The sequence below is a fragment of the Callorhinus ursinus genome, unplaced genomic scaffold (genome assembly GCF_003265705.2).
Source record: "Callorhinus ursinus isolate GAN/ISIS: 27379988/994484 unplaced genomic scaffold, GSC_fseal_2.0 scaffold1, whole genome shotgun sequence".
Classification (NCBI taxonomy): Eukaryota; Metazoa; Chordata; class Mammalia; order Carnivora; family Otariidae; genus Callorhinus; species Callorhinus ursinus.
Window position 1 is genome coordinate 56,218,753 of NW_027397063.1, and position 18,838 is coordinate 56,237,590.

Below are 18,838 nucleotides of genomic sequence, written 5' to 3' on the forward strand. Positions count from 1 at the left end.
GATGCGGGACTCGATCCCAGGACTCCGGGATCATGACCTGAGCCGAAGGCAGTCGTTTAACCAACTGAGCCACCCAGGCGCCCCTTAAAATCCATTTAAAATCCAACTATATAAAGGCAATTTTTTTCCAATATAGAAAAGATAAAAAATTATAGGTAAACTAAATTCTTATTTACCATTCCCATCTAGAAAAACAGAATAACTGCTCAAGATGGAATAAATACCACACCCATATAAGAAAACCTGAAAGCCACATTTAAAGGAAAAATTTTCCTTTTGGTTTAAGCAACAGTCATTAACATATATCCTCCTCTAAACAGAGAGGCTATGTTTAATTTTACATCATTTGACACCTCACACTTCAAAAAAAGGAAGGGAAAAAGAAAACCTCCCAAAAGCTAAAAAGCACTGAGTCAAGTGATTCCCAAAAGGGTACTCTATGTACCCTTATATAAAGTTCATTAATGGAAAAGCAAACTTTTAGATGAAGTAACAACCAGCAAGCTTAATAATACTGTGGATGTATGGTAGGCAGCCTATGGCTATCATCTTTTCTTCTTCACCAAATTTCATTCTATTGGATCTTTCCTACCACAGAAAGCCCCACTTTCATAAAATATAGTAAAATAGGATTGACTTCAAAAGTTTTGCTTCAAAGACTATTTTTCCAAAACACATCTTCCTCAAAAAAGGATTATCCAGGGGCATCTGAGTGGCTCAGTCAGTTAAACATCCAACTCTTGGTTTTGGCTCAGGTCATGATCTCAGGGTCTTAGGATCGAGCCTCAAGTCGGGCTCACACCCAGCAGAGTCTGCTTGAGATTCTCTCCCTCCCCCACTCTCTATTCGTGTGCACGTGCTCTAACAAAATAAATAAATAAAATCTTCTTTAAAAAAGGATCATCCAGAGTTCCATCACCCATCCTTTGTAATCATATTAGGACTGAAAAACTGTTTAATCCATCTCCAAATCTTTGATTACACAGTAAATTCAGATGCCTCCAAAGACCCTACAATTAGCTAGAATATCATCTGAAAATAACTCCACGTGTACAACAATTATTTTGAAGCCAACTATGTGTCAGAACCAGGACTCTGAGTGTATAAAATTTATAGTCCTTAAAGATTTCATATTCTAATGGGTAAGCCAACCCAACAATTATAATACAATGTGAAAACTCTAGCTCACTCAGAAAGTGCTACAGGTAAATGGGGATTGGACCTAAGAAAAATTTGCTTATTAGTACCTTGAAAAATTCTGGAAAGGGTCCTGGTGGAAAGTCTAAAAAGTGTGAATACTACAAGCCATGAAGTACCACTGATCTGCTCTAAGCAAGAGGTTTGTTTGCAAAGATCACTGGTTATGAAAAAAAAAATTTTAAGGAAGAGAAGACAAATTAAACTAGGACCTGCACTTAGGTAGAAAAAAGTAAAAACAGAAGGAAGAGAATGACAGATCAACTGAGAGGCAGATCAACAGTTTTTTGAGCACCTGCTGCTATAGGTTTGGTAACCAGAAGGAGGAGAGTGATAACTACACCAAGCTTCTGACTCATGTGACTATTAACACGACAGTAGAGTTCACTGGCCTAGGAAGCTGTTTTGGAAGAAAGGAATGAGTTCAGTTTGGGACACCGTTTATTGAAATGACTGAAGGACAGAGAAATGGAAAAGTCCAGAAAGCAATCTGATATGTTCATCTTATCCTCTAGCAAGAGGTCTAGATGGTTCTTGAAGCCACGGGAGTAGATAAAATTGCCTGTAAAATAAGAAAAAGAAGTAGCCAGAGTCTCCAGCAGCAGACAAGTCTGTAAAGGACACTAATAAACTGGTCAGGCAGTATAACCTGGACAGTGGTATCACAAATGCCCCAAGACAGGTAAGACATTCCCAAGAAGATCCTGGAGAATATCAACATGTAGGCAGACAGATGAAAAGGAATCATACAAGAAATTGAGAATGAGCAAGGCTGTAAAAGATGAGCCACCAAAATAATAACCTAGAATAAGAGTCAGAAAACATTTTCTATAAAGGGCCAGATTATAAATACTTTGGCTTGCAGGCTATAGTCTCTGTTGCAATTACTTAACTCTACAGTTATGGTGGAAAAGCAGTCAGTAACAATATGTAAAGGAATTGGCGTGCCTATGTTCCAATAAAACTTTATTTACAAAAATAGGCAACAGGCACACAGTTTGCCATTTCCTGCTCTAAAAGCCAAGGAAAGAAAGTTCCTTATATATTCAATCTCATTTGCACTTAGTATATATACCCTGATATATATAAAATATATATATGTTATATATATTTATCTCATATACAGAGTGGACTTTCTAATATCAAGTAATGTTCTGGAAATTTACAGTAACATTTTTCTTTTACATTACTATAATTAGTATATAAATAAAAACGTAAATTGTAAATTATAGTTATATATACTGCTCAGGCAGGCTTAAAATCTTCTACAAAAAAATCCCGATTTTATAGGAATAATAAACAGGATTCATACATGCGAATTTTCCCCATCAGTCCCACAAACAACTTGTCCAGCACAGAAAGGGGAAAGCAAAGGGAAATAACAGAAAGGATGCCTGGAGAGCCTAAAGGACTTCTATTCCCAGCCAGCTAATATGGACCGAAGTAAATATAAAAGTGAGGGTTCTTAAACGCTTAGTTTTCAGAGGCCTGAGCATGTAAGTCAACTCTAACTTAAATACAACACTGCTTTAACCCTGTATCTTTGAAATATTATTCCATAACAATGATAGTGCCAACAACTACAGGATTACTGAAAATCAAGAGCCAGGTACCCTGCTAAGAACTTTATCTTCCTGACTTCATTTAATTCTCTCCACAAACCTATTAAGTAGACAACACTATCAATCCCCACTTAGAAAGGGGGTGAAGGCATAGTGAGGTTAAGGAATTTGCAGGCAAAGAGCAGGGAACAAGATTTAAGCTAGGTGTGTCAGATTCCTAAGCCCATGTTCTTAACTATCACAACAAAATGTAACTCAATTCCATCAACTATATTTATTACTATATGCTTGAAGAATACAGTGACAACAAAACAGGACCTCAGTATTGAAAGCACTTACAACTGCCTTTAGAGGTATCAAAAAAAAAAGATGTGAGGGGTGCCTGGGTGGCTCAGTCAGTTAAGCGGCTGCCTTCAGCTCAGGTCATGATCCCAGAGTTATGGGAACAAGGCCTGCATCAGGCTCCCTGCTCAATGGGGAGCCTGCTTCTCCCTCTCCCTCTGCTGCTCCCCTTGCTTGTATACTGTCAAATAATTAAATTAAAAAAAAGTCTTTAAAAAAAAATGATGTGAGAGTTTCGAAAAGATAAAGAACACTTCTTCATTAAATTTAAAAGGTTTTTCATGAAAGCGTACACATAAGTTGGATATTAACTGGCAACTCCTCCATGGAACCATTAGCTTTTCTGAATACATGAACAAAAACTCAAAAACCCTTTTTTCCTCAACTAAAAAGAAACTAGAAAGGAGACATATCATCCAAATGCCACCAGAATACAACACAACTAAAATCTCAGGCTACTACAGGGATTATGCTTACATGCTACAATTATGGTTTCCACAAAAATAGATGATCAGTTGGTCACTCTTTGAAATGCTTTCTCCACATTTTCTCCTTCTTCCCTGGCCAAATTCACTGTTTCTTTTACTAGTTCTTCCTAATCTCTCTATTTTCTAAACAATGGAATAGACAGAACTTGGTGTCTCACCTCTTTTCAGCTACCTCTACGATCTCTTCCAGTCTCAGGACTTTAAAGGCGATGACTCCCAAATTTATATCCCCAGACTAGAACTCTCCTGTGTACTCCAGGATCTTTTAGCCAACTAACTACATGTCAATTCTTCTGTGTCTAATATGCATCTCAACTCGACATGCCATGAGCAAAATTCCTGATCTTCCTTAAACCTGCTCCACCCAATCCTATCTCAATTACTGACAATTCAACTCTTCTGGCTGCGGAGGTCAAAAATTTTGAAATCTTGAATCTTCTTTCTCTCTGACCTCACATTCAATCTGTCAAGAAATACTGTTGGTTCCACCTTCAAAATATATCCAAAGGGCATGTGGCTGGCTTGGCCAGTAGAACATGCAACTCTTACGAGTTTGAGCCCCATTTTGGGTATAGAGATTACTTAAAAATAAAATCTGAAAAATGTGTGTGTGTGTGTGTATCTCCAAGATTCCAGCAATTGCACTCGTAGGCCTTTACCCCACTGAAATGGAAATTTATGCTCACACAAAAACCTATAAATGAATTTCATAGCCGTATTATTCAGAATAGCTACCAGATGTCTTTCACAGGTGAATGGATAAACAAACCATAGTATGCCACACTATGAAATACTACTCAGAAAAAGAAAAAAAACTATTTATTGATATATGCAACAATTTTAATGAATCTCCAGAGAATTATGCTGAGCAAATAAAGCCAATCCCGAAAGGTTACATACTGTATTTGATTCCACTGGTATTCTTGAAATAAAAAAATTACAGATAAGGGGAACAGATTACTGGTTGTTGCAAGGGTTTAAACTAGGGGTTAAGAGTAGAGGAACGGCAGGGAGAGAAACGGGTATGGTTATAAAATGGCAATATGAGGATCTTTGTGATGAAGAAGTGTTCTAGTGGATACACAAAACTACATATGTAATAAAACTGTATAAAAGTACATACACACACACGCATGCACAAATGAGTACAAGTATAACTGGGGAAATCTCAACAAGACTGGTGGATTGTATTAATGTCAATATCCTGGTTTTGATACTGCACTATAATTTTGCAAGATGTTACCATTAAGGGAAACCAGGCAAAGGATACATGGGATCTCTGTATTATTTCTTAGAATTGCAGGTGTATTTACAATTAACTCAGTATAAAAACGTGTGTGTGTGTGTGTGTGTGTGTGTGTGTGTGTGTATCTCCAAGAAATGATCATTTCTCACCACCTTTCTAGTGTAAGTCTTTCAGCATACCTCTGCTCAGCTATATGGTCGTTCAGCTTCCCTCTGTTGACCTTCCATCTATATCTAACAAAGCAGGCAGAGTGATCTTATGTTTTAAAATATAAGATAGATAACAGGATTTCTCTGTTTAAAACCTCCAGTGGCTCCCCGCTTTGAAGAGATTTAAAGCCAAAATCCTTGCTATGGCTAACGAGGTTTCTACCGACTGCCCTACCCACTAGAGAAAACATTTGTAAGTCATTTATCTGATAAGGGATCTGTATCCAGAATAAAGACCTCTACTCAACAATAAAAAGACAAATAAAATGAGCAAAGTAAGGACTTTTGGGCTCCAGTCTAGTACGTAAGGAGCTTGGGAGTCATCCCTCTCATCTTCACAATAAGAAAAGAGCTGAACAAACTGAAAATCAACAACTCTTCTTAAATCCACCAAAAAATTGAGGTCACATGGCAAACCACTGACATAAAAACTGGAGAAAGACAAGTAGATACACAGAATCACAGCTTACTGGAACAGAAGCCCAGGAGCAGAAACTGCCTACAGAGCCAGTACCAGTAGAGGAAAACTTAAAACTGTAATTAACATAGGAGTAATACGAACAAGTCTGGGAATTAAAAGATCCAGAGAGGCACGTCCCATGCTTTTCTCAGTTTTATCTCTAAAGCTCTATCAGATCTTCACAGTGAAGATATAGGAAAAACCTGAGGGAAGCAGATGAGAAGAAAAGTAGCCATTTATAAACAGGCCCAGAGTATTCTGTTCTTAACAGTTGCCCTCAAGGAAAACTATACTACCAAAGCTAACTAAACTGGGGGAAAAGAAATACCCAACTCTAGCCTTCTCTAAACTTAAAAGTGGGGAAAGGGAAATACCCAGTTCTAACCTCATCTAGCTTTCCACGTGCACAAAGGGAGATATAAAACTCCAGCCCCCTCTAGCCTTCTTATCTCACCTGTGAGGAAGGAAGAGGGACAAAAACCTGAAAAGCATTTATAAAGGTCAAGCACTTAGCACAGGTTCACTAAGAGACTCAAACATGAGTTTTAAGACTATAGAACACTTTTCCTCCTGTCACACCTCACCACTAGATCAATAGGATTCCTCTATAATAATGGGGAAATACAATGGGAAGAAATGCATGTCTCAGAATTTATTTAAGAAGTCTCTCAGGAAATCCAAAAACAACAGGAGAAAAAATAAAAGGGACACCAGAGGAAATTTCAATTTCTGACATCTACAGCTACAGCAAACAATAAACACAGTCTAACTCCTGCCAGATAAACAAAAACTCAAAATAAAGGTCTATTACCTAAGTAACGTTCACTGAATATATCATACCCAGCTTTTAACACAAAATTACAAAAAATACTAAAAGACAAAAATCAAAGTGTGAATACACATAGCAGGTATCAGAATCACTGAAATATAGTGGGGATGTTGAAATTATCAGACTAGGAATTTAAAACAACTGATTAACACACTAAGGGCTCTAATGGAAAAAGTGGATAACACACAAAAACAAATGCGTAAAGTAAGCTGAGAGATGGAAACTTTAAAAAGATTCAAAAGTAAATGCTAGAAATCAAAGCCACTGTAACAGAAATTAGCAACGCCTTTGATGGGCTGATCAATACACTGGATATGGCCAAGGAGAGAATCAGTAAGCCTAAAGAAATGTCAACAAAATTTCCAACACTGAAATGCAAAGAGAAAAAAAAATGAAAAAGAAGACAATATCCAAGAACTATTGAGGCAACTACAAAAGTTGTAACATATGTAAAATGGTAATGCCACAAGGAGAAGAGAAAAAGGAACTGGAAGCAACTGAGAATTTCCCAAAATTAATGTCAGACACCAAACCACACATGCAGGAAGCTCAAAAAAACGTAAAAGAGGATTAATACCAAAAAATCTATACCAAGGCATATCATATTCAAAATGCAAAAGACAAAGACAAAAAAGAAATCTTGAAAGAAGCCAGAGGAGAAAAAAAGACCTTACCCATAGGCAGGCAAAGGTAAGAATTACATTGAACTTCTTCTCTTCAAAGGTCATGCAAACAAGAAGAGAGTGAAGTAAAATATTTAAAATGTTGAAAGAAAAAAAAAAAACCAACCAATCTAGAATTCTGCACCTAGTAAAATTATTCTTCAAATGTGAAGGAGAAATTGAGACTTTCTCAGAAAACAAAAACTGACAGAATTTGTCAACAGTAGACCTGCCATCCAAGAAATGTTAAAATAAAAAATTCATCAGAAGGAAAATGACATAGGTAAGAAATCTGTATCTATGTAAAGAAAGGAAGAGCATTAGAGAATTAACTGATCTAGCAGCAACAGTTCAAAATAGTAACAGCGATAATGTATTCAGTAATTATAGCTCATGGATTAGTGAAAATAATGACAACAGTGTTATATGGAATGGAAAGCAGAAATTAGGAATACTCTGTCATAAGGCAAGTCCACTATCCATGACAGAGTATAGTGTTACTTGAAAGTGCACTTCAAAAAGTTGTAAATGTACACTGTAGACTCAACTCCAACCACTGAAAAAGGTTTTAAAAGGTATAATAGATACTGTGAGAGGAGAAAAAATAGAATCATATAAAATGCTCAACTGCAGGAAAAGAGAGAAAGAAAAAAGAAGAAACAAGGACAACAAATAGAAACAGTAAACAAATATGGCAAAAATATGATCCAACTACATCAATAATCTCTTTAAACATCAATGGCTTAAATAAACCAACATGAAAGACAGAGAACTTACACAATGTTATAGGTCAATTTTATCTCAATTTTTAAAAATAAAAATTTAAAAATGAATTTTAAAAAGACCCAACTATATATAATCTACAAGAAACCCATTTAAATAAAAGACACATATACCTTACGAATAAAAGGATGGACACATTGAGAAACTACAAACCAATATTCCTGATGAATACTGATACAAAAATCATCAACAAAATGCCAACAAACCAAACAACAGCATGCTGAAAGGATTATATACCACAACCAAGTTTTATACCTGCAATGGAAAGATTTACACCTGAAATGCAAGGATGGTTCTACATACAAAAATCAATGAATGTAAACACACCACATTATCAACATGAAGGACAAAAACCAAATGGTCACCTCAACTGATGTAGAAAAAGCATTGTTAACAAAATTCAACACTCTTTCATGATAGGAATGCTCAACAAACTAGTAATAGAAGGAAACTGCCTCAATATAATAAGCTGTATAAAATGAAAAGCCCACCTTAACATCATATTCATTGGTGAAAAATTGAAACTGAAAGCTTTCCTTTAAAATGAGGAACAAGGCAAGGATGATCATTTTTGCCGCCACTATTCAAAACAGTACTTGAAATAACAGCCAGAGCAGTTAGACAAGTAAAATAAATAACAAAAGGCATCCAAATTGGAAAAGATGCAAAATTATCTCTGTTCACAGAGATGATCTTATATGTAGAAAACCCTAAGGAATTAAAAAAAAAAAAGTCTGTTACAACGAAGAAACAATTTCAGCAAAGTTTCAGATACAAAATGAACACTTAAAAATTGGTTGTATTTCTACACACTAACAATGACCAATCAAAAAAGAAAGCAATCTCATTTACTATAGTGCCAAAAATACAGTGCTTAAGAAAAACCTAACCAAGGAGGTAGACTTGTACACTGAAAACTATAAAACACTGCCAAAAGAAATCAAAGAACACAGAAATAAATGGAAAGGCATCCCATGCTTGTAGCTTAGAAGACTTAGTAACATTAAAATGTCCATACTACCCAGAGCCATACAGAGATTCAATGTAATCCCTATCAAAATTCCAATGGCATTTTTTGCAGTAATAGAAAAACAAAATCCTAAAATTTATATAGAATCTCAAGGGACCCCAAATAGCCAAAACAATCTTGAAAAAGAAGAACAAAGTTGGAAGTCTAATAATTCTTGATTTGAAAACTATAAGCCAACAGTAATCAAGACAGTATGGAACTAGCATAAAAACAAATATATAGACCACTGGAACAGAAGGAACCAGAAATAAACCCTCATGTATGGCCATTCAACAATGGTGCCAAGACTACAAAATGGGGAAAAGACAATCTCTTAAGCATATGGGTGTTGGAAAAACTGGACCAAGAAGCAAAAGAATGAAGATGAACTCTGACCTCCACCACACACAAAAATTAACTCAAAATGAATTAAAGACCTAAACATGAAACCTAAAACTATAAAAATCTTACAAGCAAATACAGGGGAAGAGCTTCACTACACTGGAGCTGGCAATGTACTTAAACTTTGGTGACTGGCTTATTTCACTTAGCATAATGTCGTTAAGGCTCATCCTTGTTGTGGCAAGTGATAGGATTTCCTTCTTTGGGGACACCAAAAAGGACAAGACACTAAAGCAAAAATAGACAAATGAGACTCTATCAAATTTAAAAACAGCTACAAAAATCTACAGCTAACATACTTAATACGAAGAAACTAGGTGTTTTCCTACTAAGAACAGGAACAAGACAAAAAAGACTTCTCACCCCCCCATTCAACATTGTAGAGAATATAATGAGACAGAAAAAGGAAATAAAAGGTATATAAATTGGAAAAGAAGAAATAAAACTATCTTTGTTTACAAATGACCTGGTTGTCTATGTAAAAGAATCTCAACGAATCAACCACAAAATCTCCTGGAACTAATAAGTGATTATAACATGACTGCAGGTACAAGTTTAAGGTACAAAAGTCAAATGCTTTCTTATACACCAGCAATTGAGCAACTGGAATTTAGAATTAAAAACACAATACAATTTAGCACCCCTCCAAAAAGAAATACTTGCATATAAATCCAACAAAATATGTACAAGATCTACATGAGGAAACCCATAAAACTCTGAGGAAAGAAACCAAAGATCTAAATAAACATATTTCATATGCATGGATAGGAGGGCTTAATATTGTCAAGATGTCAGTTCTTCCTAATCAATAGATTCAATGCAACCCCAATCAAAATCTGAGCAAGTTATTTTGTGGACATCCAACAGTGAACACAATATTGAAGAACGATCAAAAAACTGTCACTGACTGACTTCAAGGCTTACCATAAAGCTACGGTAAAAAAAAAAAAAAAAAAAAAAAAGTGTGATATACAAATACATCACTAGAACAAAACACAGAGCCCAGAAACAGCCACCAAATATAGTCAACTGAACTCTGACAAAGGGTCAAAGGCATTTCAATCAAGAAAGGATGGTCTTTTCAACAAAGTGCTGGAATAACTGGACAGCCACATGCAAAGAAATGAACATAATCACAGATTTTATACCTTTCACAAAAATCAACTTAAAATAGATCATAGAAAAGGCAAAACTATAAAACACGTACAAGACAACAGAGGAGACAATCTTGGGTTTGGCAGTGACTTTTTAGATACAACACCAAAAGCATAATTCATGAAAGAAAAAATTGACAAATTAGACTTTTGATTAAAATTTAAAACTTCTGCTAATGAAAAGACAAGTCACAGACTGGGAGAAATCTCTGCAAAACACATATGTGAGAAAGCACTGTTATCCAAAATATATAAAGAACTCTTAAAACTCAACAGTAACAACCAACCATTAAAAATGAGCATTGCCTTGAACAGACACCTCATCAAAGAAGATATACAGATAGCAAATAAGCATATGAAAAGATGTTCAACATAATAAATCATCAGAAAATTGCAAATTAAAACAAGATACTACTGCTCTATTAGGATGGCTAAAATTTAAAACACTGACAACACCAAAGGCTGATGAGCATGTGGAGCAATAGGAAATCTCTTTTCCCTGCTGGTAGGAATATAAAATCATTCTGTAGTCACTTTGGAGGATAGTTTGGCAATTTATTGCAAAACTAAACAAACTCTTATCATACAATCTAGCAACTGTGCTACTTGGTATTTATGCAAAAGAACTGAAAACTTACAACGACACCAAAACCTGCAAATGAATGTTTACAGCAGCTTTATTCATAAATGCCCAAACTTGGAAGCAACCAAGATGTCCTTCAATAGGTGAATGAATGAACAAACTGCGATACGTGGATACAATGGAATATCATTCAGTGCATTTCTCCCATTCAGTAGGTTGCCTTTTCATTTTGTTGGTCATTTCCTTTGCTCTGAAGAAGCTTTTTAGTATGATGTAGTCCTATTTTTGCTTTAGTTTGCTTTTACTTTTGGTGTCAGACTCAAAAACCTATTGCCAAGACCTATGTCAAAGAGTTTACTACTATGTTTTCTTCTAGAAGTTTTACGGTTTTAGACCTTATGTTGAGGTCTTTAATTCATTTTGAGTTAATTTTTGTTTTTGGTTTAAGATAGTGGTCCAGTTCCATTCTTCTGCATGTGGCTGTACAGTTTCCTCAACACCATTTATTGAAGAGACTATCCTTTTTTTCTCCCATTGTATATTCTCAGCTCCTTTGTCATAGATTAATTAACCACATACGCATAGGTTTATTTCTGGGCTTTCTCTATTCTGTTCCATTGATCTATGTATCTTCTTTTTTTTTATGCCAATACCACATTGTTTTGATTACTACAGCTCTGTAACAGAATTTGAAACCAGGGAGTATGATGTCTTCAGCTTTGTTATTCTTTCTCAAGACTGCTTTGGCTATTCAGGGTTTTTCATGGTCCCATACAATTTTAGGATTATTTGTTCTATTTCTTTGAAAAATAGCAGGGGCACCTGGAGGACTCAGTTGGTTAAGCATCTGACTCTTGGTTTCGGCTCAGGTTGTGATCTCGGGGTCATGGGATTGAGCCCCGCATTGGGCTCCGTGCTCAGCACAGAGTCTGCTTGGGATTCTCTCCCTTCCCCCCCTCCTTCTGTCTGCCCCTCCCCCTACTCATACTCGCTCTCAAATCAATCAATCTTTTTTAAAAAACACCACTGAAATTTTGATAGGGATTGCACTAAATTTGTAGATTACTTTGGGTGATATGGCCATTTTAACAAAATTGATTTCTTCCAATTCATGAGCACAGAATATCATTCCATTTATTTGCGTGTCTTATAAGTTTCAATATTGAGTCTTTCACCTTGTAGTTAAATTTATTCCTAGGATTTTATCCTTTTTAATGCAACTGTAAATGAGGCTGCTTTCTTTATTTCTCTTTCTGACAGCTCATTATTAGTGAATAGACATGCAAGAAATTTTTGTGTATCCTGCAAGTTTACTGAATTCATTTGTTCTAAAAGTTTTTCTGATGGGATTTTTTTAGGGTTTTCTATATATAATATCATGTCATTTGCAAATAGTGACAGTTGTACTTTTCCTTTCCAATTTGGATGCTTTTTTTTTTTTGGCCTAATTACTCTAGCTGCCTTATATTAAGTTTTATTTCTCATTCACTCAAGGCATTCAAGCCACTGAAAGCCAGAAAAAGGACAGTCAAGACCACAAATATCACACCTCCATTTTTTGTGTCTCTGGAATAATAGACGCAATAAAACTATATATAATTTTAAAAGCAAAATCAACAGAACTCTTCCACAGCAACCTTTGTACAGTCTCTAAAAATTCAAATCAATTAAAAAAACATTTTACTAGTCACTACCTACACACTTGGGAAAGTAGCATAAAAGGGTCTCTATCCCTACAAGGCTTGGTTTGGTAATTATGAAAATGTGCCTCTCAGATCTCCCACTGCAAGGAGCATAATTGACCCACAGCCCCAACTACTGAGCTCTCAAAGCCATTCTCCTGTAAAAGCCATGCCAAGCTTCCCATGAACTGTTCCAGAAAATGACTGAGCATGGCAGACATATTTAATGGAGACCTCTTCCCAAGAAACATTGTACTCCTCTGGTTCAACCTCAGGCTGAGACTTCCCCATTGGTTTTGCTTTAACTTTCTTAGAGTTGCATAGCAGTGTATGATCTTTCCTACCTACCGTCCTTCCCTCTCTCCTCCACAGGGGTTAAGACCTAGTTTTTACCTTCTCTCGATAACAAGTTTCTATGACTCAAAGAACATACCTCCATATGGCATAAATAAAGATTACTATTTCTTTTCAAGTTGTTTGTCAGTTTTATCAGGAAATATATTTTCCACAAATGACTTAAAATAGCTACATAAATACAATTCGGTGCCTCAAAAAGATCATCAAATTTAGGGGCACTTGGGTGGCTCAGTCTGTTAAGGTCAGACTCTTGATTTCAGCTCAGGTCTCAGGGTTGTGAGATCAAGCCCCAAGTCAGGCTCTGCGCTGGGCATGGAGCCTGCTTAAGATCCTCTCTCTCCCTCTGCCCCTCCCCCATCCCTCTCTAAAAAAGAAAAAATGTTTATTAAAAAAAAAGATTATCAAATTTAAGAGCAAGTAAAACAAACAGGTAAAATTTCCAAAGTGAATACCCATTTGTAGTAATTCAGATGCCTAAAAATAAAAACAGAATTTAGTTACGAGGAGTTTTAAAATTCAGAAAATGTTCTCATAATACACTGTTTCATTTGATTCATACAACATGGGAGAAAAAAAGGGAACACAATATTTATTGAATTCTTCTCTGTGTTGAAGGCTGGGGCATTGCTGTAGTAGTAGCATCCTCATTTTAACAGATGATAAAACTGAGGCTTCTAAAGTTAATGAATATGCTCTAGCTTACAAAACTAAATAGTGAACAACCAAGGTTTTCTTTCTTCTATGCTGTCTCCACAATATCCATGCAGAGAATAATAATAACCCCAAGGATCAAAACCAGACATTATCTCTCCTCATTTTTGAAAATGGTATATATTAAAAGTAGGGCCCTACTCACTCTCTATTCACCATAGAAGGACAGTTATGCTTCACAACTCCCCCCCATATCCTAACCACAGAACAAGTGAAACCAAGCAGGAGACGTGAAACCTATGACTTAGCTCAAAGGAGAACTGAAATTAATAGTTAATGAGGCTAAGATCACTAATTAATTAAAAATACAACTTACCGATTTTCAAATTGGAAAAGCCGGCCTCAACAACTGTCAGTAGCTTTTGGGACTGATTAATCTTCTCCCTGCTCTAACAAAAGGTCTACATAAGGTACCTAGCTGGACTTTACCTCTACAAGACCACAAGAGCATTTTCTATCACAAGCACTTCCAAACCAGCCAAGCGAAGTAATTTAATTTGTTTAAGTAATGTGCCACAGTATGATGGGTCACAGAAGAAAAAAAGACATTCAAATTATAGGTGGAACACTACTGAAATGAAGATTATACCAAAAATTCCTAATAGGAAAGCTCAGTGTCTTAGATATACTTTATGTGACTAGTGTGCAGGGATAATTACTCTTGGTTTTCTTTTTGTCTCTGACCATTTTCTCTCTCATTTTTTCACCAAAACAAACTGCCTTTCACTGATATAAGCAGGTTCAGCAGGATGATTTATTTGACTGGGCGAGGAGAAGACCCTATTTCAACCTTTTCTGGAAATACACAATTATTTAGTGTAATCCTAGGCAGCAGCTATGTAAATCACGAAGTGAAACTACAGAATTTTAAGTTGTCATAAAAATTCCTACTATTTTATGATAATCAAGAAAAATGAATTGGCCAATATATCAAATTTTATTTCTTTTTTTTCCTTTGGAAACAGTTAACATTTAGCAAGGAGAACAAAGAATACTTAAGTTTCACAAAGGAAAGATGATAAAATGGAAAGAACTGAACTTACCACTTTTTAGCATGTAGAAGAAAAAAATAAAAACAAAAAAAAACCATACAATAGCAACTAAAGCAATAAATATTTAGGAATAAACGTAACTAGAAATGTCAAAAGCCTATATAATAAAACTCCTGAAAGACACAAAAGTAAACTTGAACAAATAGAAAGATATCTCTTATTCCTGGATAATTCAACATCACAAATAGGTAGTTCTCCCTAAGTTAATTTGTAAGTTAATGAAATTTCAATTAAAAATATCAAAAAGCTTTTTTATGGAATTAGTCAAATTGATGCCAAAGTTCATATGGAAAAACAAACACTCAAGAATAGCTAGAAAACACAAAAAAGGAAAGCTACAAGGGTAGATTAACTCTAGGAGACATTAAAACATACTGTAAAGCTCTATAGTTAAAATAGTGTGGTAATGACAAAGGAATATGCAAATGACCTAGTGGAACAGAATGAAAAGTCCAGAAATAGACCAAGTACATGTGGAAATTTAGCATATATTAACAATACCATCGCAAGTCACTGGAGCAAAGACAGACCTTTTAATAACTATACTGAGCAACTAACTGGTTAATGAGTTAGAAAGGATAAAATTAGATCAATTAACTCATACCATACATTAAGAATAAACTCCATAAACAGGAATAAACTTCAAATGGATCAGGATATTTAAATGTAAAAAGTGAAATCTTGTAATTACCAGGAAAAAAAATGTGGATGAATTTCTCTTTAATCTGAGGGAAAGGCTTTCCATAAGGAAAGGCTTTCTACTTATAACTTAAAATCCAGATATGATAAAAGAAAAGAACCGTATCATATGGTAGAAAAATAGAATACACAAAGTAAAAATACTACATATATCATAAAGGCTAAATTCATAATAAAAAACTGTTCACAGTTGAGAGGAAAAGGCCAAAAACCCACTTTAAAAATGGGCAACAAGAGAAAAAAGAAAAAAAGAACAATTCACATATACTCACAAAAACAAACAAAATGGACCTAGAACAGGTGAAAAGATGTTAAACTACATTCGTAATAATAATATTATAAGTTAAAACTACAGGGGCGCCTGGGTGGCTCAGTCATTAAGCGTCTGCCTTCGGTCATGCCTGGGGTCATGATCCCAGGGTCCTGGGATCGAGCCCCACATTGGGCTCTCTGCTCCGCGGGAAGCCTGCCTCTCCCCTCTCCCCCTGCTTGTGTTCCCTCTCTCACTGCATCTCCCTCTGTCAAATAAATAAAATCTTTAAAAAAATAATAAAAATAAATAAAAATAAAAAACATGACAGAGGAAACAGACAGGAAATGACATTTGTATATTTTTGATCTTTGGAACCATGCTGGTGTGTTTCACAGACTGAAAATAATTTTTTTTAAAAAAAGCCAAGAAGAACAGGAGTAACATTCTAAGAAGGGATACATACAGAAACAAATGAACCACACTGCATTTCAAAGGAATAACCTAATCACACCAAAGGAAAAAATTTTAATTAAAAAAAAGCAAGAAAAAGAAGAATTAACCAAATACGTTCTAAACAAAATCTATTGTTCTGATGCAGTGATGATAAAAATGTTTAGTAAAGCACTCTGGAGTCAGAAAGTGTGGATTCACTTGCCCAACTTTCCACCTGCTAACTGTGTGACCCTGGGCAAGTTAATTTATAATCTCTGTGCGTAGGTTTTCTTATCCAAATAATAACAGTACCAATCTCACAGAACTAATGATAAGGCTCGAATAAAACTACTTATGTAAAAATCTTAGTAAATCACTGAGGATATAACAAGAATTTGGAAAGCATCTGCTATCATCAACTACTAATCCAAAAAAAAAAAACAAAAACACTGAATGCGTGGGCACCCAGGATACACGTAATAAAAATGGAGTCCTTGTCATGAAAAAATTCGGAATTTCCTAGTTTATGAACAGTAAGTGTTCAAGGAATTTAGAATAACAAGATCCACAGGCTGGCTGGAATCATGCGAGAAATTTCATAAAGGAGCAATCTGACAAGGGTTTTTATATGTGCACAAGATTTAGATTAGCAAGAGAATGGGAGTACTAACGGAAGCTAAATAAAAGCAATGAAGCCATAAAGACCAATATATTTCAAGGATAGTAGCAGAGAAAGCTTGGAAAGCTGAGTATCTAGAGATAAGGCAACACCATGGAAGTTCCTGAACGCACTACTGAACTGGGCAGGCTTTATTTTCTAGACTATGAGGAACCATAGAATTGTGTGCAGGGGAAACAATATGACCAAAGTGAACTGTGGGGTTATTCTACTGCTGGTATGCAGAAGATCAGAAGCAGAGTCTTACTAGTGGGTAAGCCAAATAATGGTAAGGGACTGACTAGAATAGTAGTGATGAAAAAGGGAAAGAAGTTATTACAATCATCAAGGCAGTGGGGGGGGGAAAATCAATGAAGTTTGATAACAACTAGATATTAGGTATGAGAGAATAGAAAAGTCTGAATGACAAGGTGAATAACAAAATCATTAGAAGGAAAAAGCAAAAAGGAATGGGAAGGAATCATTAGAAGGAAAAAGCAAAAAGGAATGGGAAGGAATCATTAGAAGGAAAAAGCAAAAAGGAAAGGATTTGCATTGGGTCAGGATTAGATAAGAAGCCTTGCCAACCTGAGATAACAAATCAAGATCCAATGGGCATTTGGCAACAGGGGACGAGTACTTAGGAGAGAGAGTGAGAACTGAAGAAAAAAGGTATAAGAATTTTCTTTTCTAAAAAAAAAAACCTCTTTAGAATGTTTGAGACATTCTAGAGAACAGAGCTAATAGACTGTGTGCTGTTTCAGAGGAGTGATTATCTCATTTATTTTTATAGCCCTTCAAGTTTGGCATGTTTGCTAGCACAGGGGAGACTCTCAGTAAAATGTTGCACAGGTAGGAAATGTAGAGAATGGAACAGAGCTGTTTGGCTTGTTAATGGCAGAGCCTACATTAGAGCCCAGGTCTCCTGACTTTCCACTATATACCATAAAATAGAGATGACCTCTGAACATTCATGTATAGGATCCCCTAAAGAGCTAGTGTAAGAAATGAAAATAAACTAAACTGTGGGGATGGCTGGTTTCTAGGGGTAGATGGATGGAAGACATAAGAAAATTGCAAAGGAAAGTCAGAGGTATTTAGGAAAAAATAAATGATAGTGTTCCATCACAGATTCAAAGGAAATTTTAAGAAAGGAAGGATAGTCAATTGTTCAAACGATCAAATACCACAGGTAGTGTTTCTCTGGTCTCCTATACCAATGAGATCCAGGTCACTTTTTAAAAGTAAAAATTAAGAAATTTTAAACTACTTTCACAACATTTTAAAATCACATATCACTCAGCAGTGGTTCAAAAATATTGCAATCTTTAGTGAATTTTATCTCTACAAAATACAAAGCAGAAAATAAAGTCTCTATAATAAATTTGCACAGTAAATGAAATTTGAAGCAAATCTGAAGCAAAGAGAAATGAATGAAACAATACTCATTTACATCTATTGATAGCAACAAAATACATGAAATACCAAGTCTTACCTTAAATCTCTTGTCCTGCAATACCTTCTTAATGGCAACCAGTTCTCCTGAATCACAAAGTTTGGCTTGATATACCACACCAAATGACCCATTTCCAATCACTTTAGTGTCTGTATAGCTGACTTCTTGTGGCCTATCTGGACCCTGCCCAGGAGTTGCCACCACTGTAGTCACCTTGCTGCCATCCTTGTCTCCTAAAAGAAAGAAGAGATAGAAAAATGAGAACTGTAAAGAATTAAACAGAGAAAATTGCTGAAGTATAAAAAGTAAACTGCATTCTTTACTACAAATTATTTTTAAATGCTCATCTTAGTTTATCATATAGAATTACTCCAACTATTTGTTTCAATTATAAGTAATTTTTTTAACCACCATTTACTCATTGTGTAGACCAAGCATCATGTTTAGTTTATATATATGACTTCATTTAATGAAAACAACAATCCCATTAGGTAATATAGTACTGTTCCCATACAAAATTAATGGAAAGCATGTTAAATTTGCCCAAAGTCAAAAGTCGAACGGTGGACCCACCAGGGTGTGAATCCTTACCCAACTCTAAAGGCCCTAGTT

The 18,838-nt window shown here is 35.4% G+C and overlaps 1 protein-coding gene across 2 annotated transcripts in view; it reads right to left on the reverse strand.

Moving 5' to 3' along the window:
• Positions 1 to 18,838, reverse strand: part of GSK3B (glycogen synthase kinase 3 beta) — a 205,123-nt gene that overhangs the window by 119,957 nt on the left and 66,328 nt on the right. For both annotated transcript variants that reach the window (XM_025874826.2, XM_025874830.2), the window contains exon 2: positions 18,266 to 18,459. In XM_025874826.2, coding sequence (XP_025730611.1) covers positions 18,266 to 18,459 — 194 coding nt within the window. The remainder of the gene's footprint in view (positions 1 to 18,265; positions 18,460 to 18,838) is intronic.